This window comes from Chiloscyllium plagiosum, unplaced genomic scaffold (assembly GCF_037043375.1).
Source record: "Chiloscyllium plagiosum isolate Xiang-an unplaced genomic scaffold, Cpla_swu_hap1 HiC_scaffold_27, whole genome shotgun sequence".
Lineage (NCBI taxonomy): Eukaryota > Metazoa > Chordata > Chondrichthyes > Orectolobiformes > Hemiscylliidae > Chiloscyllium > Chiloscyllium plagiosum.
In genome coordinates, this window is record NW_028270165.1 from 84,620,749 (window position 1) to 84,644,143 (window position 23,395).

At 46.6% G+C, this 23,395-nt stretch overlaps 1 protein-coding gene across 5 annotated transcripts in view; it reads left to right on the forward strand.

Annotated features, from left to right (window-relative positions):
• Positions 1–23,395, forward strand: part of LOC148144804 (uncharacterized) — a 58,147-nt gene that overhangs the window by 12,477 nt on the left and 22,275 nt on the right. For 2 of the 5 annotated variants that reach the window (XR_015751611.1, XR_015751610.1), the window contains exon 2: positions 1,640–1,919. Coding sequence is in view for 2 of the 5 variants with exons in the window: in XM_087975120.1 (XP_087831246.1) it covers positions 5,931–6,020; positions 6,153–6,479 (417 nt within the window). In the remaining 3 variants the exon portion in view is untranslated. Of the gene's footprint in view, positions 1–1,639; positions 1,920–5,545; positions 6,021–6,078; positions 6,856–15,831; positions 16,874–23,395 lie in introns of those variants that run through there. The other 3 variants (XM_087975120.1, XM_087975119.1, XR_015751612.1) reach the window with 3 other exon arrangements.

Here is a 23,395-nt window from a genome sequence, read left to right on the forward strand (position 1 = left end):
CTGCTCCAGGAATACTGTAAGCTGGCCTTCCTCTTCCCGTTCGAAAGGCCCAGCAAACGAATATTTTTTCGACGACCTCGATTATCGAGGTCGTCAATGTGATTCTCTAAGGTCTGGACTCGCTGTTCGAGAGTCCGGACCTGATCCACGGCCGATTGTGCTGCAGTTTCGGAGGTCGCGGCCTTTAACTCCGCCCCTCCGACTCGGCGCTCGATTTCTTTAATGTCTCGGTCGTGCTTCTGCAGCGCGGCCGAGAGCGAGTCCCATCGACTTCGGGACTCCTCGATAAACGCGTCGATCTTCACGTCCAGCTTGGAGATCATCTCCACAAGGCTTGCCCCTGTAGGTAAGTCCCCCGGGGCGGCTGTGGACGCCTCTGCTGCAGCTGGAGAGGGTTGGGGAGGGGGTCGGGATCCTGCTTGTTGAGAGCTGCAGGCTCCCTTCCCTTTAGTCATTTTAACTAAAGATTAGATTGTTTAAGTTTAATATTAAACAACTACTTAAATTAAACAACTATTATAAATGATTTGGTGAGTGTGGTGGGGGTGGGTGACCCTCTTTACCCAAGTCTTGGGAGAAGCACTGTAGACTCAGACTTGCTGGGTCGCCGCCATCTTGGATCCCCCTCAGAAATTAGCAGCTTTAAAACAAAAACTGGTAATGTATGAGTGTGATGGAGTATAAGCCTGTGAGCGTGTTGGGTGGTGTGTGTCTGTGTCCGAGAGAGAGCGTGTACACGAGAGAGGTATAGATAAAAGTGAGGAATTGCACTTTGCTTTATAAAAAAGGGAGGACTTGTAGCAGTTACTGGCGGGGCCCTGGGTTATGTTGAAGAACAGAGACATGGGGGCATGGTTCAGGTACATAGTTCTTTGAAAGTTGCATCACTGGTAGACAGAGTGGTTAAGAGTTGATTAGCCCACTTGCCTTCATTGTTCACACCTTCATTAGATTAGATTACTTACAATGTGGAAATAGGCCCTTCGGCCCAACAAGTCCACACCACCCTGCCGAAGCGCAACCCACCCATACCCCTACATTTACCCCTTACCTAACACTACGGGCAATTTAGCATAGCCAATTCACCTGACCTGCACATCTTTGTGACTGTGGGAGGAAACCGGAGCACCCGGAGGAAACCAACGCAAACACGGGGAGAACGTGCAAACTCCACACAGTCAGTCGCCTGAGGTGGGAATTGAACCCAGGTCTCTGGCGCTGTAAGGCAGCAGTGCTAACCACTGTGCCACCGTGCTGCCCACACCGTTGAATATTGGAGTTGGGACATCATTTTGAAATTATACAGGATGTTGGTGAGGCCATTTTTAGAACATTGAGTACAGTTCTGGTCGCCCTGTTAGAGGAAGAATACTATTAGAGAAGGTTCGGTAAAGATGTACCAGGATGTTGTCAGGACTGAAGGGTTTGAGTTATAAGGAGAGGCTGAGACTTTATTCACTGGAGTGGAGGAGGTTGAGGGGTGACCTTATTGAGATTTGTAAAATCATGAGGGGTGTCGGCAAGGTGAGTAGCAAAAATAATGAGGAGCATGTTTGGTTATGTCGAGTCATAAATAAATAAATATTGACTCTACCGTTTCTTTTTCTCCTATTGGCATTTGGACACTTAAATTTGTCAGTAATCGCAGCATTGCCACAGAGTGTACAGCGCATGCTCCTCGGTGTCAGCAAGAACGGCGCATGCTCCTAGCTGTCCGCTGCAACGGGGCGCGATCTTCTTTAGAAGCTAATGGGGAGCCTTGGAGGACCGGAAGTAGGGTAGTCCTCCTGCCAATGAGAACATCCACTATTGTCTGAATGCCGAAGTTGTCCCATGAGCTTCTGAAGCTGCTGCACCTCTCTCTCTGAAAGAAGATTGAGCTTCACTCCAGACTACAACTTCCTTCCATGTTTAACATTGTGAGTACGGCACTCTCTTTTCCATTTCTTTATTTCATTGTGGGTTTCGATTGTTGACTCGCGGCAACTGAATGTAAAGACAGTGAATCCAGGGAGGAGCAGACTCAGGAAATGTTGATCCAGGTCTGTGTCTCAATGGCAAAAACAGTCCCACAGTGTGAAGTTATAGCCTTTGCTGTGGGGGGAAAAACAGCAGAAAGGAAGTGCATTGTTTAAATGGTGATATATTGGGATGCGGGGAAAGTGAGGACTGCAGGTGTTGAAGATCAGAGTCAAAAGATGTGGCAGCTTCCAAGGAGCAGGAGAGTCGACGTTTCGGGCCCGAGCTCTTCATCGGGAATGCTGTGTGGATGTACAAAGGGGCCTCAGCGTCCTCCTACACCAGTCACTGCCTGTTGTCAGACAGGTGCAGCAAGCAATCAGCAAGGCAAGTGTTATATTAGCAAGAGAAATTGAGTTCAGAAGTGGGAATGCCTTCCTGCAGTTTGGGGGGGGGGGGGGGGGTCATTGAATATATTCAAGGCTGAACTCCTCTGATTTTTGAACAACAAAGAGGTGGATGTTTCTGGGGGAAGGCAAGAAAATGGTTTCAAGACCAGTATAGAACGGTTACAGAGTCGGACAGCACAAAAACAGACCCTTCAGCCCAACTAGTCTGTGCTGACTATGTTCACAAACTAAACTCATTCCACCTGCCTGTGTTTGGCCCATATCCCTCCGAACCTTTCCTATTCATGTCCTTATCCAAACATCTTATAAACGTTGTTACTGTACCTGCATCCATCATTTCCTCTGGGCATTCATTCCACACACAAACCACTCTCTCAAAGGAAAAAGGTACTTCTCATATCTTTCTTAAAATCTTTCTCCTCGCACCTTAAAAATTTGCTCCTAATCTTGAAACGACACCTGCCATTCACCTCATCTATGATTTTATAATTCTCTATAATGTTGCATCTCAACCTCCTGTGTTCCATTGAAAACATCCCAGCCTATCCACCTAGATGTAGGTAGATTAATATCTAGTTATGATCTGTTCAAAGCTGGTGCAGGCTCGAAAGACCAACTGACCTACTCCTGCTCCCAACTCTCTCAATATGTCCAGGACAGTAAGAGACTATAAGACAGGACACCACATCAGGTCTGCTCATACCATTCAATTGTGGCTGATCAGTTTGTCAACCCCATTCACCTGCTTTCTCCCAATACCTCTCGATCCCCTTGATACTCAAGAACCTATCTATTTCAGTTTTAAATATCCTCAATGACCTGGCCTCCACAGCCTTCTGTGTCAAGGAATTCCATAGATTCACCACTCTCTGGCTGAAGTTTTTCCTTTTCTCCATTCTAAAAGGTCCTCTGGTCCTAGTCTCTCTCTTACCAATTGAAACATCTTCCCAATGTCCAGATCGTTCAGTACTATGTATGTTTCAATTAGATTCCCCCCCCCCCCCGCCGCCGGTGAGTGTAGGCCTGTTAATCAGCATGAACCAGACCCTTCAGGATGAGGTACAGCAGGGATTAGGTTCAGCAAACTGAGAATGGAGGGAGAGTGTGTGGGATGGAGATTTTCAGCTTCTCTGGAATAAGGGAGGAAAAAGCGATAAATCAGAATTAATCGGACGGGCTGATCGGCCAAAGAGTGGCAGGTGGAGTTTAATTTAGAGAAATGTGAGGTTTGCATTTTGGTCAAGTAATCCAGGCAAGACTTACACAGTTAAGGGGAGTGTTGCAGAACAAAGAGACCTTGGTATGTTTTCCTTTATTGGTCAGAGCATTGAGTACAGGATTTGGGAGGTCCTGTTGTGGCTGTGCAGGACATGTGGTTAGGCCACTTTTGGAATACTGCATTCAGTTCTGGTCTCCCTGCAATAGGAAAGATGTTGTGAAACTTTGAAAGGGGTGGGAAAACTTTTATAAGGCTTGTTGGCAGAGTTGGAACGTTTGAGGTACAGGGAGAGGGTGTTAGGTCAGGGATATTTTCCCTGGAGCATCAGAGGCTGAGGGGTGACCTTATAAAAGTATATAAGCGGCATGGATCAGGGCAAGGTCTTTTCCGCAGGGTAGGAGAGTCCAGAACTAGAAGAACATAGGTTTAAGGTGAATGGGGAAAGGGAAGTGAGTAGAAACTTTTTCACGCAGAGGGTGGTGGATGTATGGAACCTGCTGCCAGAGGAAGTTGTGGAGGCTGGCATAATGACACAATATAAAAGGCATCTGGGTATATGAATAGCAAGGGTTTAGAGGGATATGGGCCAAATACTGGCAAATGGAATTTAGGATGTCTGGCTGGCATCTGTCTAGGTTAGGGTGGATTAGCCATAGGATGTGCAGGTTAGGTGCATTAGTAAGGGTTAAATGCAGAGCAATAGGGGTTGGGGAATGGGTGTGGGTGGGTTATCCTTCGGAGGGTCGGTGTGGACTCCCTGTGCCGAGTGGCCTGCTTCCACACTATGGAGTTTCTCCGAAGGGAAGATGTTTTGCAAACTGCGCAGGCGCACTGCGGACCAGACGGCGGCCGTCCGGAGCAGGCGCAGTGTGGGGGGCCCTGCTGCCGGCCTCGCTCCATTGGTGATGTCACAACGCGGAAGTGGCCATGTCAGTTTCAGAGTGCAACTCCTTCCCTATGGGGAACCCTTCATCCAGGGAGGGAGGGGAATCTGTTCACTTGTAGCAACTGGAGTGAATCCAGGGAGGGAGCAGACTCTGCAAACTCAAGGTGAGGAGAGACGGATAGATGGGGGGGTGGGGTGACCTGAAAGACTTTTATAAAATGAAGAGGTGAGGGGAGAGAGGGTAATTAGACAAGGTCTTTTCCTTGGGATGGGGGAGTCCAGAACTGGAGGTTAATAAGTTAAGGTTGAGGACGGGGGTGGGGGCGGTGGTGATTTAAGCAACCTAAAGGGGTATTGTTTTCACGCAGAAGGTGGTGCATGTATGGAATGAGCTGCCAGAGGAAGTGGCTCAGGTTGGTACAATTGTAGTATTTTAAAAGTCATCTGGTTGGGGATATGAATAGGAAGGGCTCAGAGGGATATGGGCCAAGTGCTGGCAAATGGGACTAGATTAATTTCGGATATCTGGTCAGCACCAAAGAGTTTGATCCAAGTGTCTGTTTCTATGCTGTATAAGTGTGACTCTGGCTTTCCACAAACATTTGCCACATCTTTACGTTCAGTTTCTCTCTGGTGTCTATGTTAATACCTTGATGTCTCACTTTGCTCCCCCGCTTCCCGGGGATGTAAACCATTTTCTGTCTAGTTCTTCTTCAAGAAGCTGCATTGCAGGTTCACCCTGAATTGACTCTCTTCCCAAATCAGATATGCTCACTCTCAGCAGTATCCCAATGTTGTGAAAGATATTAACTTTCAGGTGGAGGTATCCAAAATTGAAAGAGATGTCAGTTTTGACGTTTTTGCTTTTCTGCCCCTGTAAGATCCTGAATCAGCACCTTCAGGAGAATTAGAGTGGATTGAGAACAGAAGGGGAGAGAGAGTGGGATGGTGCTTTCAATTTTGTGGAATAACAAAAGAAAAGAATATTCCACAGAAAGTAGAATTGCTTGTTCTGAATTTCTACCCTGGGACTGGCAGTGATGACTTTTGTAATCTCTTTTTACATTTGAGGATCTGAAGACGGAAGTTTCAAAATCAACAAATGAAGGGCTTATGCCCAAAACGTTGACTTTCCTGCTCCTTGGATGCTGCCTGACCTCCTGCGCTTTTCCAGCGCTGCACTTTTCAACACTCACTCTCCAGTGTCTGCAATCCTCACTTTGACATCAATGTCTGACAGTCACTCAATCCATCGGGAACGCAACGGTTTTCAACTCTGATTCTGTGAGAAGGAGCAAAGCGTTTTGGTTTCTGTTTGAATACGTTTTCAGCATCAGTGGGACTGGATGAGAGACCCTACCGTTGCAGTGCACTCAGTGAGGAGCGTGTAATAGCTATACGGCCTGGGAAGAGGAATTCAAGTTGTCTCCACACATGTGCAGCTAAAGCTTCGGCCATGGAGAAACCCAAGGAATCCCGCCCTGTGGAGAAACGGTGGAAGTGTGGCGACTGCGGGAAAGGCTTCCGTGCTCCGTCTGCCCTGGAGGTTCATCGGCACATCCACACGGGGGAGAGGCCATTCTCCTGCCCCGAATGCGGTAAGGGCTTTAGCCAGGACTCTACAATGCTGACCCACTGGCGTATCCACACAGGAGAGCGGCCCTTCAACTGCCCCGAGTGTGGGAAAGCCTTCAGGAATTCCTCGAACCTGCTCAGGCACCAGCGGCTCCACACTGGGGAAAGGCCCTTCAACTGCCCCGAGTGCGGGAAGGCCTTTGTCCGGGCCTCCCACCTCCTGACCCACCAGCGGGTTCACACGGGGCAGAAGCCCTTCAGCTGTCCTGAGTGTGGTAAGAGATTTATCCAGGCCTCCAACTTGCTGACTCACCAGCGGGTCCACACAGAGGAAAGGCCCTTCAGCTGCCCCGAGTGCTGGAAAGGCTTCACCTGCTCCTCCCACCTGCGGAGGCACCAGCGAGTTCACGTGCCACCGCAGGGGGATTGAAGGAGTGACGGCCAAGTGCCATTATCGACTGGATTATCAACCCAGTTCCGGGGGTTCCCGGGTTTGAATTCCACCGTGACAGATGGTGGAATTGGAATTTGGTCAGAAATCTGGAGTTCAGAATCTAACGGTGAAACCATTTTCGGGGGTTGGGGGTGGTGAAACCCCCATCTGATTCACTCACGTCCTTTTTAGGGAAGGAAACTGTCGTTGTGGGAGAGGATTCACTCAGTTGTTCCAGCTATCTCCTTTTACCCAGTCTGGCCTACACGTGACTCCAGACCCACAACAGTCTGGTTGACTCTCCACTGCCCTCCCCCCACTGGTAAATGCGTGGAGAGAAACTTACTTGGAGACAAGGTATGGGTTGAAATTGGTGAGTGAGGCAGTATTTCCTATGGGTTACGGCTGTAGCAAGGATCCAATTACAAAGGGACAACTCGGTGCTGACCAATAGTGAAGGAGAGAGGTGGAGAGGGGTGGCAGTGTGTGCGCTTTGACCTTGAGCTGCTTATTTTAAAAAAAAACAGCAACTTTTTCTACGCCTTTTTGGTGAGGGGGGTGCGGGGGTGGAATCTGAAGCTGCAACAAAGTTGGGTCACAATAAAGGTTACCTGAACTTACTTACTGCCAGGCTCAGACTCTCATTGAAAGTTTTGAGCTCCAAGAGGTTTTTATTTTAAAGCAGACTCCTGCATTTTTTGCAGCCTCCTGCACTGAGTTTCCAATGTCGTGTATCAGATGGAGCAGTGAATGAGGAGCTAGTATCATTAGAATTGTAAATTTTTCATGAGTGCAGGTACTGCATCATTTCATCAGCATTGTAAAGTTTATTGGCAGCACCCGGAGGTGTGGGTCGTGTTCACGAGGTACGCGTATCTTTACAATTAAGAATACCTAACATGATATATTCAGAAACATAGTTGAAGTCTGAAAGCATGTTAAATTTTTTAAAAGAGCTGTTGAAACCTTTCTGAAACTTGCACTGAATTATATGCAGTTTAACCACAGCTCAGGACAGGTTGAAAGGGGTGAATGGCCTGTTCATAGCCTTGTGAAATTGGTTCTGACTATGTAGAAATAAAGTCATAGAGTTGTACAGCATGGAAACAAACCCTTCAGTCTACGCCGACCAGATATTCTAACTTAACCTAGTGACCCATTTGCCAGAATTTGGCCAATGTCCCTCTAAACCCTTCCTATTCATATTCCCCATCCAGATGCCTTTTAAATGCTGTAATTATATCGGCCTTCACCACTTCCTTTGGCAGCTCATTCCATAAACTCACCACCCTCTGCGTGAAAAGGTTGCCCCTTAGGTCCCTCACAAATCTTCCACTCCCCCACCCTAAATCTATGCCCTCTAGTTCTGGACTCCCCCCTACCCCCAAACCTGGGGCAAAGAGATACAAAAGTTCATTTACTACCCCCCCCCCCCGCACAGGATAAAGAGTTACCCAGAGGGAGAGGGTTTCACTCTGAACCTCACAAGACCAGTTCTGCGCAGTGACATCAACAATGGAACGAGGGGGTGGGGTAAGGTGTCTGGGTAATGGGGTGGGGCCAAGCCGGATGCAGTCCCTGCACCATTTACAAAAATCCCAATCCGAGGAATCCGCCTGAGGCAGATAGGAAACGGAAGCCTTTCCTACAGGTGCCACACTTCCATGGTTTCTCCACGGGGCGGGATTCCACGGGTTTCTCCATGGCTGAAGCTTCAGCCGCTCACAAACGCGTGTGGAGCCCCTCCCCACCCTGAATTCCTCTTCCCAGGCCATATAACTGTTTCAGGCTCCACACTCAGTGCGCTGCAACAGTAGGGTCTCTCATCCAGTCCCACTGATGCTGAAAACCTACTCAAACAGGAACCAAAAAGCTTTGCTCCTTCTCACAGACTCATAGTTGAAAATTATTGCGGTACCGATGGATTGAGTGACTGTCAGGCATTGATGTCAAAATGAGGACTGCAGACGCTGGAGAGTCAGAGTCGAAAAGTGTGGCGCTGGAAAAGCACAGCAGGTCAGGCAGCATCCGAGGAGTAGGAGAGTCAACATTTCAGGCATAAGGCCTTTATCTGTTGATTTTGAAACTTCCGTCTTTAGTTCTTCAAATACTCTGTAAAGAGAGATTACAAAGCTCATCACTCAGTGCAGGGTAGAAATTCTGAACAGGCAATTTTACTTTCTATGGAATATTCTTGTGTTTTTTATTCCACAAAATTGAAAGCACTCCCACATTCTCTTCCCCCTCTGTTCTCACTCCACTCTAACTAATTCTCCTGAAGGTGCTGATTCAGGATCTGACAGGGGCAGAAAAGCAAAAACATCCAGACTGACATCTCTCTGCATTTTGGATAATTCCACCTGGAAGTGAATATCTTTCACAACACTGGGATACTGCTGAGAGTGAGCAGGTCTGATTTTGGGAAGCAAAAAAAGTGTGTCAATTCAGGGTGAATCGGGAATGCAGCTTCTGGAGGAAGAACCAGACACGAAATGGTTAACGTCCCCAGGAAGGTGCGAGCAAAATGAGACATCAAGGCATTCACACCGACATTAGAGAGAAAGTGAACCTATTGACGTGGCAAATGTTAGTGGAAAGCCAGAGTCATAGAGATGTACAGCACAGAAACAGTCCCTTTGGTCCAACTCATCAGTACCAACCAGATATTCTAAATTAATCCAGTCCCATTTGTCAGCACTTGGCCTATGTCCTCTAAACCCTTTCTATTCATATACCCATCCAGATGCCATTTAATTGCTGTAATTGTACCATCCATCACCATTTCCTCTGGCAGCTCATTCCTTACATACTGCACCCTCTGAATATAGGAGTTGCCCCTTAGGTTCCTTTTAAATCTCACCCTCACCCTGAACCTATAACCCATCCAGGGAAAAGACCTTGTCTATTTACCCTATCCATGCCTCTCATGATTTTATAAACGTTTGTAGGGTCACCCTCAGCCTTTGGCGCTCGACAGAAAACAGCTCCACTCTGTTCAGCTCAAACCCTGACAACATCCTTATCAATCTTATCTGAATCCTTTCAGGTTTCACAATATCCTTCCTCTAGCAGAGAGACAAAAACTGCACACAATACTCCAAAAGTAGCCAAACAAATGTCCTGGAGAGTGCACAACGTAACCTTCCAGCTCCAATACTCAGAACTGGGAAAGTTTTCAAAACCCACAAAAGACAACCGCGAAAGAATGGAGGTATAAACCGATCTTTTGCGGGTCAGCTTGTACATCAGGGCGGGGGGGGGATGGGAAGGAAGCTGAATGTGCTGGAGCCAAGGCGCAGGAAGAACAGAGGATGCATAACCGGCTTGAAGCTGCAATGAGGAATATTGCATGTGCTGTACTTGTACCTGTTGCACTTACTTGTGGGAATTGGGTGCATTTTAAACATCAAAACAGAAAAGATATCTACTCCTCCCGCCTTCCCAACGTCGATCCTTCCGTCCCTCCTCACCCGGGTAACTAAGACGCATACCTGAGTTTGTGGAGTCTCCTCCCTCCCTGGATTCATTCCAGTTGCTACAAGTGAATAGATTTCCCCTCCTCCCATCTCTGTCTCCCTCCCAGGATGAAGAGTTGCCCAGACAGTGAGATTCACTCAAACGGACAGGGCCACTTCCCTGCTGTGACATCAACATATCAAGAGGCGTGTCACAGTTTGCAAAACCCCTTCCCTTCAGAGAATCCTCAGTGTGGAAGCAGGCCACTGGGCCCAAAGACTCCATACCGACCCTCTGAAGGTTAACCCACCACACCCATTCCCCTACACCTGTTGCTGTATATTTACCCCGACTAACGTGCACATCCCTGGGTACTAAGTAATTCAGCAAGGCCAATCCCCCTCCAACCTGCACATGCCTGGGCACTATGGGTAATTTGGCATGGCCAATTCCCCCCCTAACCTGCACATCCCTGGGCACTATGGGTAATTTGGCAAGGCTAATCCCCCCCCCCCCACAACCTGCACATCCCTGGACACTATGGGTAATTTTGCATAGCCAACCCCCCCCCCCCACCCCACCGAACCTGCACATACAAATTCACCCCCATGGACGTGTGTGTGTGTGTTTGCATGAAAGAGAAAAAAAAATCTACATCAGTATATCTCTGCCTATTTGATAACAGATGCTTTATTTCTGTTGGTGTAAATATTGTTGTAAATCATAGCTGGGTGCTAATAGTTAGATGGAAGGGAGACAAAATTCCCCAAGTAGGGCACCATGAGAACCCTGGGAGAGCCCTATTTCTGGTTTACTTCCGAATGAACAAACATGAAGCATAAGCACCTATTTATTTCTAATTTTGTTTCATTTTTCTTGTTTAATTCCCTGTTATGACTACACTCTGTGCCTGGATGGTTGACAGGCTGGGAGATTGTGGGTTGATTACTGAATGTTTTATTGTTCCAGAAGGTGTAATAGGGAACAGGGAGATCAACAGAGGACAGAGGAATCAGGACCTGAAACTCGACCTGACACCAGACTACCCTGTGATCAGTGCTTTGATTAACAGTGCCAACCCTCTACCTTTACCTCGCTTCCCATCTGACTATCCCCTCGATATTCAGGATCCAATCCTTGTCATCCTGAAGCCATGTCTCTGTAAGGAGTCTCCGATCATAATTATTCTCCTCAGTGTGCAGTCAATTCATTCACTTTTGTTACATTGCAGCACACATTCAGACACACTGTTTTTAGTTTCAATTTTTGTGACCTTTAAAATCCAGTTTTGATTGCTGGTACATTTACTCCCCTTGTCCCTTTCTATCGTTCTCTGATGTTCATTTTCCACATCACTATACTGCTCACTGGCCTTGATTTGGATTGGCCATGCTAAATTGCCCAGAATGTCCAGGGATGTGCAGGTTAGGTGGGTTAGCCATGGGAAATGAAAGGTTATAGTTTCATAGTAATAGAAGCAGGAGTCAGCCATTTGGCCCATCCAGCCTGCTCCGCCATTCATTAAGATCGTGGCTGATCTATCCATCAACTCAGCTCCTCCTCCCTGAATTGTCCCAACTACCCTTCATTCCCCTACCATTGCAAATACCCATTCAACTGTGTATTTGAGTTTAGAGTCATAGCGATGTACAGCATGGAAACAGACCCTTTGGTCCAACCCGTCCCATGCCGACCAGATATCCCAACCCAATCTTGTCCCACCTGCCAGCACCCAAACGATAGTTCTCCAAACCCTTCCTATTCATATACCCATCCAAATGCCTCTTAAATGTTGCAATTGCACCAGTCTCCACAACTTCCTCTGGCAGGTCATTCCATACACACACCAGCCTCTGTGAAAAAGTTGCCCCTTTGGTCTCTTTCATATCTTTCCCTTCTCGCCCTAAACCTATGCCCTCTAGTTCTGGACTCCTCCACTCCAGGGAAAAGGTTTTGTCTATTTATCCTATCCATGTCCCTTTATGATTTTATAAACCACTATACGGTCACCCTTCAGCCTCTGACACTCCAGCGAAAACAGCCCCAGCGTGTTCAGTGTCTCCTTATAGCTCAAATATTCCAACCCTGGCAACATCCTTGTACATCTTTTCTGAACCCTTTCAAGTTTCACAACATCTTTCCGATATGAAGTAGACCAGAATTGCACGCAATATTCCAACAGTGGCCTAACCAATGTCCTGTGCAGCCACAACATGACTCCTGTACTCAATACTCTGACCAATAAAAGAAAGCATACCAAACGCCATCTTCACTATCCTATCGACCTGTGAGTCCACTTTCAAGGAGCTACGAACCTGCACTCCAAGGTCTCTTGAGTGAAAATGTCTCTACTGCTTCTCTGGGCAGAGAATTCCATAGATTCACTACTCTCTGGGAAAAGCAGTTCCTCCTCATCTCGGTCCTAAATCTGCTCCTCCTAATCTTGAGGCCTGGTCTCATCCAGCAGCAGAAATGACTGGATAGGGTAGGGCTTCATCCCCACAGTGCAACAAATTCCCACCTTCCATCAAAATCCCGGATGTAGTTACTCACTCAGTTGCTGTCTCACAAATGCAATACTTCATTGTAACTTCTTCTGCTCCCATTCAGGGCAAAACATCTTTGAAAGCTGCTCTGAAACTCCAGCCTTCACAATCACACTTCTGCTTTCACCGAAGAAGATTAGAGTCATATAGCACGGAAACAGACCCTTTGGTACAACTCGTCCATGCCGACCAGATATCCAAAATTAATCTTGTCCCATCTGCTAACATTTGGCCCACATCCCTCTGCATCGAGATGGGTACATGAATACGAAGGATTTTAAGGAATATGGGCCACATGCTGGCAAATGGAATAGATTGATTTCGGATATATGGTTGGCATAGACGAGTTGGGCTGAAGGATCTGTTTGTGTGGTGTATGACTCTAACTGTCTTTGGTGAAAACAGAAATGTGGTTGTGAAGACTGGGTTTTCAGAGCAGCTTTCAAAGATGTTTTGCCCTTCCTGGGACAGGAAGAAGTTACAATGAAATCTTTCATTTGTGAGACAGCAAGCAACTAAGTGAGTACATCCGGGATTTTGGTGGAAAGTGGGAATTCATTGCACTGAGAGGATGAAGCCCGACCCTATCCAGTCATTTCTGCTGATGGCTGAGACTAGGCCTCAAGCTTTGGGGGAGTAGGTTTAGGACAGAGATGAGGAGGAGGAAGTGAGGGCTGCTGCTTTTCCCAGAGAGTAGTGTATCTGTGGAATTCTCTGCCCGAGGAAGCAGACTCCAATACGCCCCGCTCTGAATTCTTCGACTTGACGTATCCGTGACTGTAAACTTTGAAGAGTTTTCATTAACTGATGCAAATATTTCCCATTTGTCCAACAATCCAGTGTTAGCTGTTTCAGTCATTGAGATGGTTTTTATTCATCTACTAAATACATCTACTCTTATTAGACAATATTCATAACAATGTACACGAGGTGATTCTATATAAGCAAGCTGTAGACAATTAAAAAAGGCCGACCAAGCAAGGAGGTGGTGAACAAACACAGGGCATCCCTCTTCGAGTATGCATCTTGTTTGTTTACAAATTAAACACATTTCAGATCTTTTCCTAGCTGCTTTCTGAAAATCTGGGTGCCACCAGGTTTGTGAGTGTTAACAATAATGTACATCATCAACTGAAATAGGCAGCAGCAAAGAATGAACACAAACCAGTCCAGCAGGGGACGCCCACATTTTGGTTTGAGTATTGAGGGAGTACCCTTGAGGCCCCTGTGATATCAGTACCATACCCAGGCTAATGTGCATTGAAACCAAATTATGAAGTGTTAACTTTCCTGCAAACTTCTGCCTGTGTGTATCTCTCTGTAACATTTTCCAACTTTCTTCATATCTCAGTTTGTCAGCTTTTGTTTATTCCTTCCTTCCTTCCAAGGCTAATGAGGCACTCACATTCCAGAGCAGCCCAAGTTAGGGAGTTGAGCCTCATAAATCCTGGCTGTGACACATTGCTGCTTAACCAAGTGTGCAAACTCTAAATCCCTCTCAGCTGTTCCATTTGCAAATCGAACACTGTTTTCAACACAAGTTGCTTGTGTCTCTGCATGAGTCCACAACCCGGGGAAATACAGCGGAGTCTTTAATGGTTGCCCAATGTGTCCTGTATGCCAAATTCATTCAAGTCTGGACATCCTGAAGCGAGCAATTATACTTCAGATTTCTACTCGCCAATTAAAACTATTGTTGGGCACTTTAACAGATCGGGGGCATCTTGAAGCATGCCACGGACCTCAGTGTGGTTCCAGGGCTTATCAAATAGGGTTTCATCTCTCAAAACCTTGGGGTAAGCAAATTCATTATTATTAACTTTGTAAAGCGCAAGTGCTCTCAGCAGTATTACGTCCAGACGCTAGGACCCTGTTGAGTTCTCTCACTAGTATCCTGTGGCTGAGTAGGGAGAATTGTATCAACATTTCTAATAGCACTTTTGTCCCTGGCCAGCTTTCCTCTTTATTTTGGATACAACAAAAGCAGCAACCACCCTCTATATTTCATCTCTCAAAGGATATTGGCCGGTGACCTGAGAGGACCAGGGAATTAACTGCCTGACTCGCCAACTGTGGGGGATGGAAATAAAGCCCCATGTCGGGAAAGAATTTGTTTATCGGGAAGCAGCACAGCTGCAAGGTCAACCGTCTCCGCTGAGCCTGGGAAACACAAGCTTTAGCAAGCAGGCACTAAGATGAGATTCAAAATGGTTTCCAGGCTTTAATATGTGACAAAATGGCTGACCCAAATCTAACAATTCTCCCACATCATCGCAGGGAATTAAACAAGAAAAATGAAACAACATTAGAAATAAATAGGCGACCGTGCTTAATGTTTGTTCATTACGAAGTAAACAAGAAATAGCAGTCTCCCAGGACTCGAATGGTGCCCTACTTGAGAAATTCTGTCCAACAAGTTTAATTGGAAGCAGTAGCTTTTGGAGTGCAGCTCCTTCATCAGGGGATTGTGGAATATAAGATTGTAAGACACAGAATTTATAGCAACAGTTTATAGTGTGATGTAACTGAAATTATATATTGAAAAAGACCTGGATTGTTTGTTAAGTCTCTCATCTGTTCGAATGACCATGATAGTTTCAGTTCTTTCAAATGTAAATCACAAAACCTTTTAAAATAGTTAAATCCTCAAGTGAACTTTACCAATTGGTGTCGCGTCAGCCCAGATAATGTATTGAAGATGTGAGCTCCCCTGTGTGAGACTGTCTGTGCCACAATGGTTAAACTGATTTACAGAATCTTACATGGATTCGTGCAGTTTTTGAGCAAAGTAAGGTAATTCTGCAAGTACAAATTCACCCAACAAACTTGTTGGGTGAATTGTTTGGGGTGGGGGTAGGTAGATGTATATTTGCAGATACATTCTATGTGCATTTTTCAAAGCAAAAATCTGCAGGCAGTCCATACATGTAATAGTTTGTAAATTTGACTTTGGAAGTAGAACCAGTCTGACTCAAGTTTGGGATACAGGCAGACTCTGACCTCACACATTCAATGCATTGTCTGAGCTGAGATGTGAGCTTTTGCTATAAAACCTTGTTATCTCAAAGGTGACAACAAGAAATTCTGGGGTTTATGTTGTAATGAGACCTGCAACGTATTGAAAAGGTGGAAGACTTAACAATCCAGGTTTGTTCAATATACCATTTCAGTGGCAGGACACTGGAATGCTTTGCTCTAAATTGTGCCTTAGCATCTTATCCTCCACAACCACCTGATGAAGAGGCAGCACTCCAAAAGTTACTGCTTCCAAAGAAGCCTGTTGGACTACAACCTGGAGTTGTGTGATTCTAGAATCTGGTTTCTAGTATCTGCAGTCCTTGTTTTTACCTAGTTGATTTTAACCCTACTGCGAATCCTCTTGCAAGGATACCTGCCTTGAAGAAGTTTTCCTCCTCTCTCTACAAGAATCTCAGGGAGTCCCTCTCCCACTGCAACTTCCGGGTCATTTCCTCTGCCCTGAAGCTCTTCAACCATGTCCAGAAACAGACTCGCTACCATAGCCACATTTGCTTCCTCAGCGCCTGCCTCTGAAACCAACTCATCCTACACTGACTCCGGACCACCTTTAACCAAGCAGAGTTCGGATCCGAACAGGCCACTCTACCCTCCTGTCTGACCTATCACCTTCATCCCCACCCCCATTCACCCATTGTACTCTATATTACTTTCCCCCCACACCCCCCCCCTCTCATTTATCTCACCACCCTGCAGGCACACTGCCTCTATTGCTGATGAAGGGCTTTTGCCCGAAATATCGATTTTCCTGCTCCTCGGATGCTGCCTGAACTGCTGTGCTTTTCCAGTACCTAATCTAAAGTGGATTGGCCATGCTGAATTACCCATAGTGTCTAGGGATGTGCAGGTTAGGGTGGATTGGCTATGTTAAATTCCCCATCCTGCCCAGGGATGTGCAGGTTAGGGTGGATTGGCCATGCTAAATTAGGCATAATATGCAGGTAAGGTGCATGACTCAGGGATAAATGTAGAGCAATGGGGACAGGGGAATGGGTGTTGGTGGGTGACCCTTGGGAGGGTCGGTGAGGCCGAGTGACCTGCTTCCATGCTGTGGGGATTCTATGAAAGGAGGGGTTTGGAAAGTGAGCTGTCCTCCCCGTCTGCTGCGATTGCGCAGTGAGGCGGCCCGCTGAAAGACTCGCCCCGCCCTCTGTACCGTCACGTTTCCTCGCCCCGCCCCTCGTTCATGTATGACGCCACAAGGCGGAAGTGGCCCTTTCAGTTTCAAAGTGAATCTCCCGCCCTCTGGACGACTCTTCATCCTGGGAGGGAGACAGAGATGGGAGGAGGGGAAATTGGTCACTTGTAGCAACTGGAGTGAATCCAGGGAGGGAGCAGACTCCGTAAACTCAGGTATGTGTCTTAGTTACCCGGGTGAGGAGGGACGGAAGGATAGAGATTGGGAAGGGGGAGGGCTGGATATCTTTTCTGTTTTGATGTTTAAAATGCACCCGATTCTCACCAGGAACTGCAACAGGTACAAGTACAGCACATGCAATATTCCTCATTGCAGCTTCAAACCGGTTTTGCATCCTCTGTTCTTCCTCCACTTCGGCTCCAGCACATTCAGCTTCTTTCCCTCAGTCACATTCCTCCTCCCCCCCCATGTTCCAAGCTGACCCGCAAAAGATCGGTTTGTCCCTCCATTCTTTCCCGGTGGCGTCCATTACTCTTGTCTATTTCTTGCCTTATCCGGCCTTGTGCGTGAACAAAGTGTTAGCGTATATCCTCTTTCACTGCCAGCTGCTTCCTTGTTTGCGAAAGCAACATTTCCTCCCATTTTTCGCCGACACTGAGCCTTCTGACCTCCTTGATTGTGTTTTTTTTTTGTTTTTGCAGAAGCAGGAAACAGATGCTTATAACTGTTTGTACGAACATATCTAGTTTAACCTACACCCCCTCCCCTCACAGCACCTTATCTGTTTGTCTGTAACATCTACCAGTGTTTGCAGGCACATTTCATGTATGCACATTTTAGCTAATACAAAAGCAATTATATATTTCCTTCACATAGCTTTCATTCTTGTTAACTCCACTCTTGGCTGAAACAATTATACACTGGCGTTAGTTCATTTACCTTGCAGAAGCAATTATGGTTGCAGAAGTAACACTGCTTTACCTATATCCCACAGGGGAGACCCTACAACCTTGTATAAAATAATGTGAGGCATGGCGAGGGTAAATAGACAAGATCTTTGATCTGGGATTGCTCATAGGTTTATGGTGAGGCTGAGATTTAAAAGAAACCGAAGGGGCAACTCCCATATGGTGTGTGTAAAGAATGAGCTGCCAGAGGAAGTGGTGGCTGCTGGTACAATTACAACCTTTAAAAGGTATCTGGATGGGTATATGTTGGGAAGCATTTAGAGGTACATGGGCCAAGTGCTGGCAAATGGGACGAGATTGATTTAGGATATCTGGTCAGCATGGACTGAAGGGACTGTTTCTGTGCTGTACATCTGTGATTCTGGCTTGCCACTAATGTTTGTCACGTCTGTATGTTCAGTTTCTCCCTGGTATTGGTGTTAATACCTTGGTGTCTTATTTGTTCCCCACATCCTGGGGACATTAACCATTTCCTGCCTGGCTGTTCGGACTGCTAGTCCGGATCTTCGGATTTCTAGGATTGGTCAATAAACACACCTGGAAATGACTCTTTGTCAATCAATAGTTTATTCTTTGATACAGCCGGGTTGCTGGACTCTGATCAGACCAGAAGGATTAGATTAGATTAGATTCCCAACAGTGCGGAAACGGGCCGTTCGGCCCAACCAGTCCGCACCGATCCTCTGAAGAGTAGCCCACCCAGACCCATCTCCCTCTAACTCATGCACCGAACATTATGGGCAGTTTAGCATGGCCAATTCACCAAACCTGCACATCTTTGGATTGTGGGAGGAAACCCACGCAGACGCTGGGAGAATGTGCAAATTCCACACAGACAGCCCCCTGAGGCTGGAATCGAGCCTGGGACCTTGGTGCTGTGAGGCAGCAGTGCTAACCACTGGGCCACTGATGAGTACTCCTAGAGTGCCAAAAGAATCCGCCGACTTATACAGAGTGTGGATAGAACTTGTGTACATTGTTTAGAGTCAGACATTGAGCATGATCACATAGTAACAACCAATCAGATCCCGCAAGGTCCTCGTGCATTTTTGACTTAGTCTATCATAATTTCTTGTAGACAACCTGTTCTTGGAATCATATGTGTCTGGATTTACGTCAGTCTGTGGTTTCTTGTTTGCTCTGAGTCATGAGTATCTGCCTGACTCAGTTCCGACCGAGTTAGCCAAGCAGAAGCCATTTTGTCCTACCTCCCATATTAAAGTGGAGATTTGAGGCGGCCCAGGGAATCCCTCGTGGATTCGGACCTGTAAAGCCTCTCTTGGTTTGTCCTGGAGATCGTACTCTTTGGAAGCCTGGAATAAAACCCTCTTACAGTTTAGTTTCATTTTAGACATCCCCTTTATTCACTGATAGCATCACTGTTGCAGCATAACACTGACACCTATAAGCTGAACTAACCAGGTTCTAATAACTCGGAGAATCGAGTACCAGCTCTTCCAGTGCCCCAGCAGGCTACTCTGATGTATTGATACAAAGTGGCTTCCTTCATACAAAAGTTTGCAAAAACATTGCATGATTTTAATTAGACAGATAACAGTGAAAGACAATAATTTGTAAGGAAGAAAAGTTAATTAATAGATCTGTGATCGCTCGTACAGACTTTGAACTATCCATCAGGTGGGAAAAACCTACCCAGCTTGCTAGCAAGATAAACTCCTATCATAAAGAGATACCAGTCTGAGCTAATTGGAGAGTTCATAAAGTAACCTTGCACAACTCGCATGTCTGATATTTTTTATTACAAAAATATACTTTATTCATAAAATAATTTGATGGTCTGTACAGTTGGTCATGCCATACATACGTAACCATTTACATACAGAGATCAGAATTTATAATTTTTATATACAGGTCTGTACGTTTATCAATCATATGTCCATATATTTAGCTGAGCCATCAGCAGAGCCCAAATGACTGCGTGGGCCCCCTGTTCTTCTTTAGGCAGGCAGATGTTACACGGTGGTCTTTCCCCACCGCGCCTTGGTGGCAGCTGCCCCAAGCTTCAGTATGTCCCTCAACACGTAGTCCTGGACCTTGGAATGTGCCAGTCTGCAACACTCAGTCGGAGTCAACTCCTTCAGCTGGAAGATCAGTAGGTTTCGGACCACCCAGAGAGCGTCCTTCACCGAGCTGATAATCCTCCAGGCACAGGTGATGTTCGTCTCGGTGTGCGTCCCGGGGAACAGACCGTAGAGCACGGAGTCCCCTGTCGCGGCGCTGCTCGGGACGAACCTTGACAAACACCACTGCATTCCTCTCCAGACTTCTTCTGCGTAGGCACATTCCAGAAGGAGGTGTGTGACAGTCTCGTCCCCTACTGCAGCCACTTCGAGGGCAGCGTGTGGTGCGGCTGAGAGTCCGGGCGTGCATAAAGGATCTCTCAGGCAGAGGCCTTCTCACCACCAGCCAAGCCATGTCTTGGTGCTTGTTGGAAAGTTCTGGCGATGAGGCATTCTGCCAAATGGCTTTGACAGTCTGCTCAGGGAGCTGCTCGATAGGATCAGCCCTCTCCTTTTCCTGAAGGGTCTCAAGGACACTACGTGCTGACCACTTCCTGATGGACTTGTGGTCAAAGGTGTTTTTCTTCATAAACTTCTCCACGAAGGACAGGTGATACAGAATGGTCCAACTACTCGGACCGTTCCGCGGCAGCGAGACCAGGCCCATCCTTTGCAACACCGGGGACAGGTAGAACCTCAGTACGTAGTGACACTTGGTGTTTGCGTACCGGGGATCCACGCACAGCTTGATGCCGCCACACACACAGGTGGCCATCAGGGTGAGGGTGGCATTGGGTGTATTTTTTCCCCCGTTGCCCAGATCTTTGTACAGCGAGTTCCTTCGGACCCAATCCATCTCTGACCTCCATGTAAATTGGAAGATGGCCCGGGTAACTGCAGTGGCGCAGGTTCTGGGAAGAGGCCAGACCTGTGCCACGTATTACAGCGATGACAGTGCCTCACACCTGATGACCAGGTTTTTTCCCGTGATGGAGAGCGACTGTAGCTTCCATCTGCCCAGTTTCTGCCTCACTTTGCTGATACGCTCCTCCCAAGACTTGGCACATCCCCCCCCCCCCCCAAATACCCAGCAACTTCAGGTGGTCAGTCCTGATGGTGAAGGGGAACGAGGATTGGTCTGCCCAGTTCCCGAAGAGCATGGCCTTGCTCTTGCCTCGGTTTCACTTGGCCCTCGAGGCCCGTTCGAACTGGTCACATGAGTCTGCGCACGGACAGTGGATCTTAGCAAAAAACGGCGATGTCATCCATGTACAGGGAGGCCTTGACCTGCAGGCCCCCGCTGGTGTAGCTAAGTATTTGGTCAGTGTTTGTTGGTTTTCTGTATACGCCGGTTTGTAGTTCTCCGTTGTCCTTTCTTTCGACACCAGCAACCATCCCAACACACACAAACAAAGCTGTATCAGAAGACGATTCCGACGAGCCACCATGAACTTCGGAAAACAGAGGAGAGCCACCTATACAATGTCTTCAAGAAGAACGGATACTCAAATAATACAGTGCACAGATTCCTCAAGAACAAACTACGACAAGCAGACCAAACACAGCCAGAAACCCTCACCACCTTATCATACATCAAAGAAGTTTCAGAAATGACAGCCAGACTACTAAGACCCCTCGGAATCCTAGTAGCACACAAACCCACCAACACTCTGAAACAGAAACTAACAAACTTTAAAAGATCCAGTACAACCCATGGACAAAACCAAAGTCATCTACAAAATTCCACGCAAGGACTGCCACGAACACTATGTAGAACAAACAGGAAGAAAGTTAGCCACCAGGGTACACGAACACCAGCTAGCCACAAAAAGACACAACCCTCTCTCCCTTGTAGCCCTACACACGGATGAAAACAAAACACCATTTCGACTGGGACAACACATGTATCCTAGGACAGGCTAAGCAAAGACATGCCAGAGAATTCCTAGAGGCCTGGCATGCCAACCACAATGCCATAAACAAACGCATAGATCGAGATGCCATTTATCAACCCCTCAGAAAACGAACAGGAAATGACATCACCACAAACCCCAGGAACCCCATCCAGGAGAAAGATATAAATAGAAAGCAGGAGACAACAGCTTCGCTTCACTTGGAGGTCACCACTGATGTTACCTAACGAGGTAATGAAACGTCTGGATATCAAACCTACAGCTCATCGAGCAAACCTACACCCTAAAGTGATATTTCTCTTCGGAGGGTTGGCAGTAGGAAGTCTGATTTAATAGATTGGAATCGGGGACTGGGGACGGGGCAAGTTAGTCATCTACCGATAGAGAGGAGTAACATACTACTACTACCTCTGGGGTGAAGAGGGTTCTGTGGGCCTGTATAAATAAATTGTTTGTGGACTGAGGAGTTTCCCCTGTCAGATTTCCCTTTTCTCGAATAGGCCCGTCCTGTAACATTCTTCCAAACTGTCCAGTACTCCATCGACTTTAGTGTGGCCCATCCACCTATGCCTGCGTCTCAGTCAGTTATAAAAATGACACAGCAGTGGTCCCAAAACATCCTTGTGGAACACCACTAGTAACTGGACTCCAGACTGAATATTTTCCATCAACCACCACTCGCTGCCTTCTTCCAGTTTCTAATCCAAACTACTAAATCACCCTCAATTCCATGCCTCTGCATTTTCTCCACCAGCCTACCATGTGGAACCTTATCGAAGGCTTTACTAAAGTCCAAGTATACCACGTCAACTGCCTTACCCTCATCTACATGCTTGGTCACCTTCTCAAAAAACTCAGTGAGGTTTGTGAGACACGACCTGCATTTCACAAAACCCTATTGACTCTCTGAAATCAAATTGTTGCTTGCTAGATGATAAATCTTATAATCCTTTCCAAAATCTTTCCTACAAAAGAAGTAAGGCTGTGTGTAACTAACCTCGATCCTTTCGAGTCTAATATCTCTTACCTCATTCTTTTCCTGAGTGAACACCGATGAGAAATGTTCGTTTAGCGCCTCTCAGATCTCTGCAGGTCCACGCTCCACTTCCCACTTCTGTCTTTGACTGGCTCTATTCCTACCCTAATCATCCTTTATTCCTCACATACCTGCAGAAAGCTTTAGGGTTCTCCTTTTATTCTATTTGCTAAAGACTGCTCGTGTCCTCTCTTTGTTCTTCTTGACTCCCTCTTTAAATCCTTCCGAGGTGATCTGTAATTCTCCATAGCCTCATCTGTACCATCTTGCCTCATCAACACATAAGCCTCATGGAACAGCAGCATAAGACACAGAGCTCATGTCAAAAGATCAGTGTCATGCAACTGATATATTGAACAAACTTAGTCTTCATCTCTTAGAATGGGTGCGGGCTTTGGTTCATTAATATGTAACAATGTTCTTGAGATGACTTAAAGTTTTATATAAAAAAACTCCACTCAGACAATGCATTAAAGGTGTGAGATTTGAGTCTGTTGGTATTCCAATCTTGAATCAGACAGGTTCTGTTTCCAAAGTCAGAATTTGTAAAATATTAGATGCATTGACTGCCTGCAGATTGTGTGCTTTTTGAACAAAATTGAATGTATCTGCAAATATAATTCTGCCAATACAATTTCACCCCATAGAATAGTGTGTGTGTGCATGAGAGAGTGAGTGTGAGAGTTTGTGCGTGAGAGTGCGCAGAAGTGTGTGTGTGCATGCTTGGAAAAGTGTGTTTGATGGAGTATGAGCCTGCGAGTGTGAGTGTGTGTGTGTGAGAGAGAGGCTTAATAAAAGC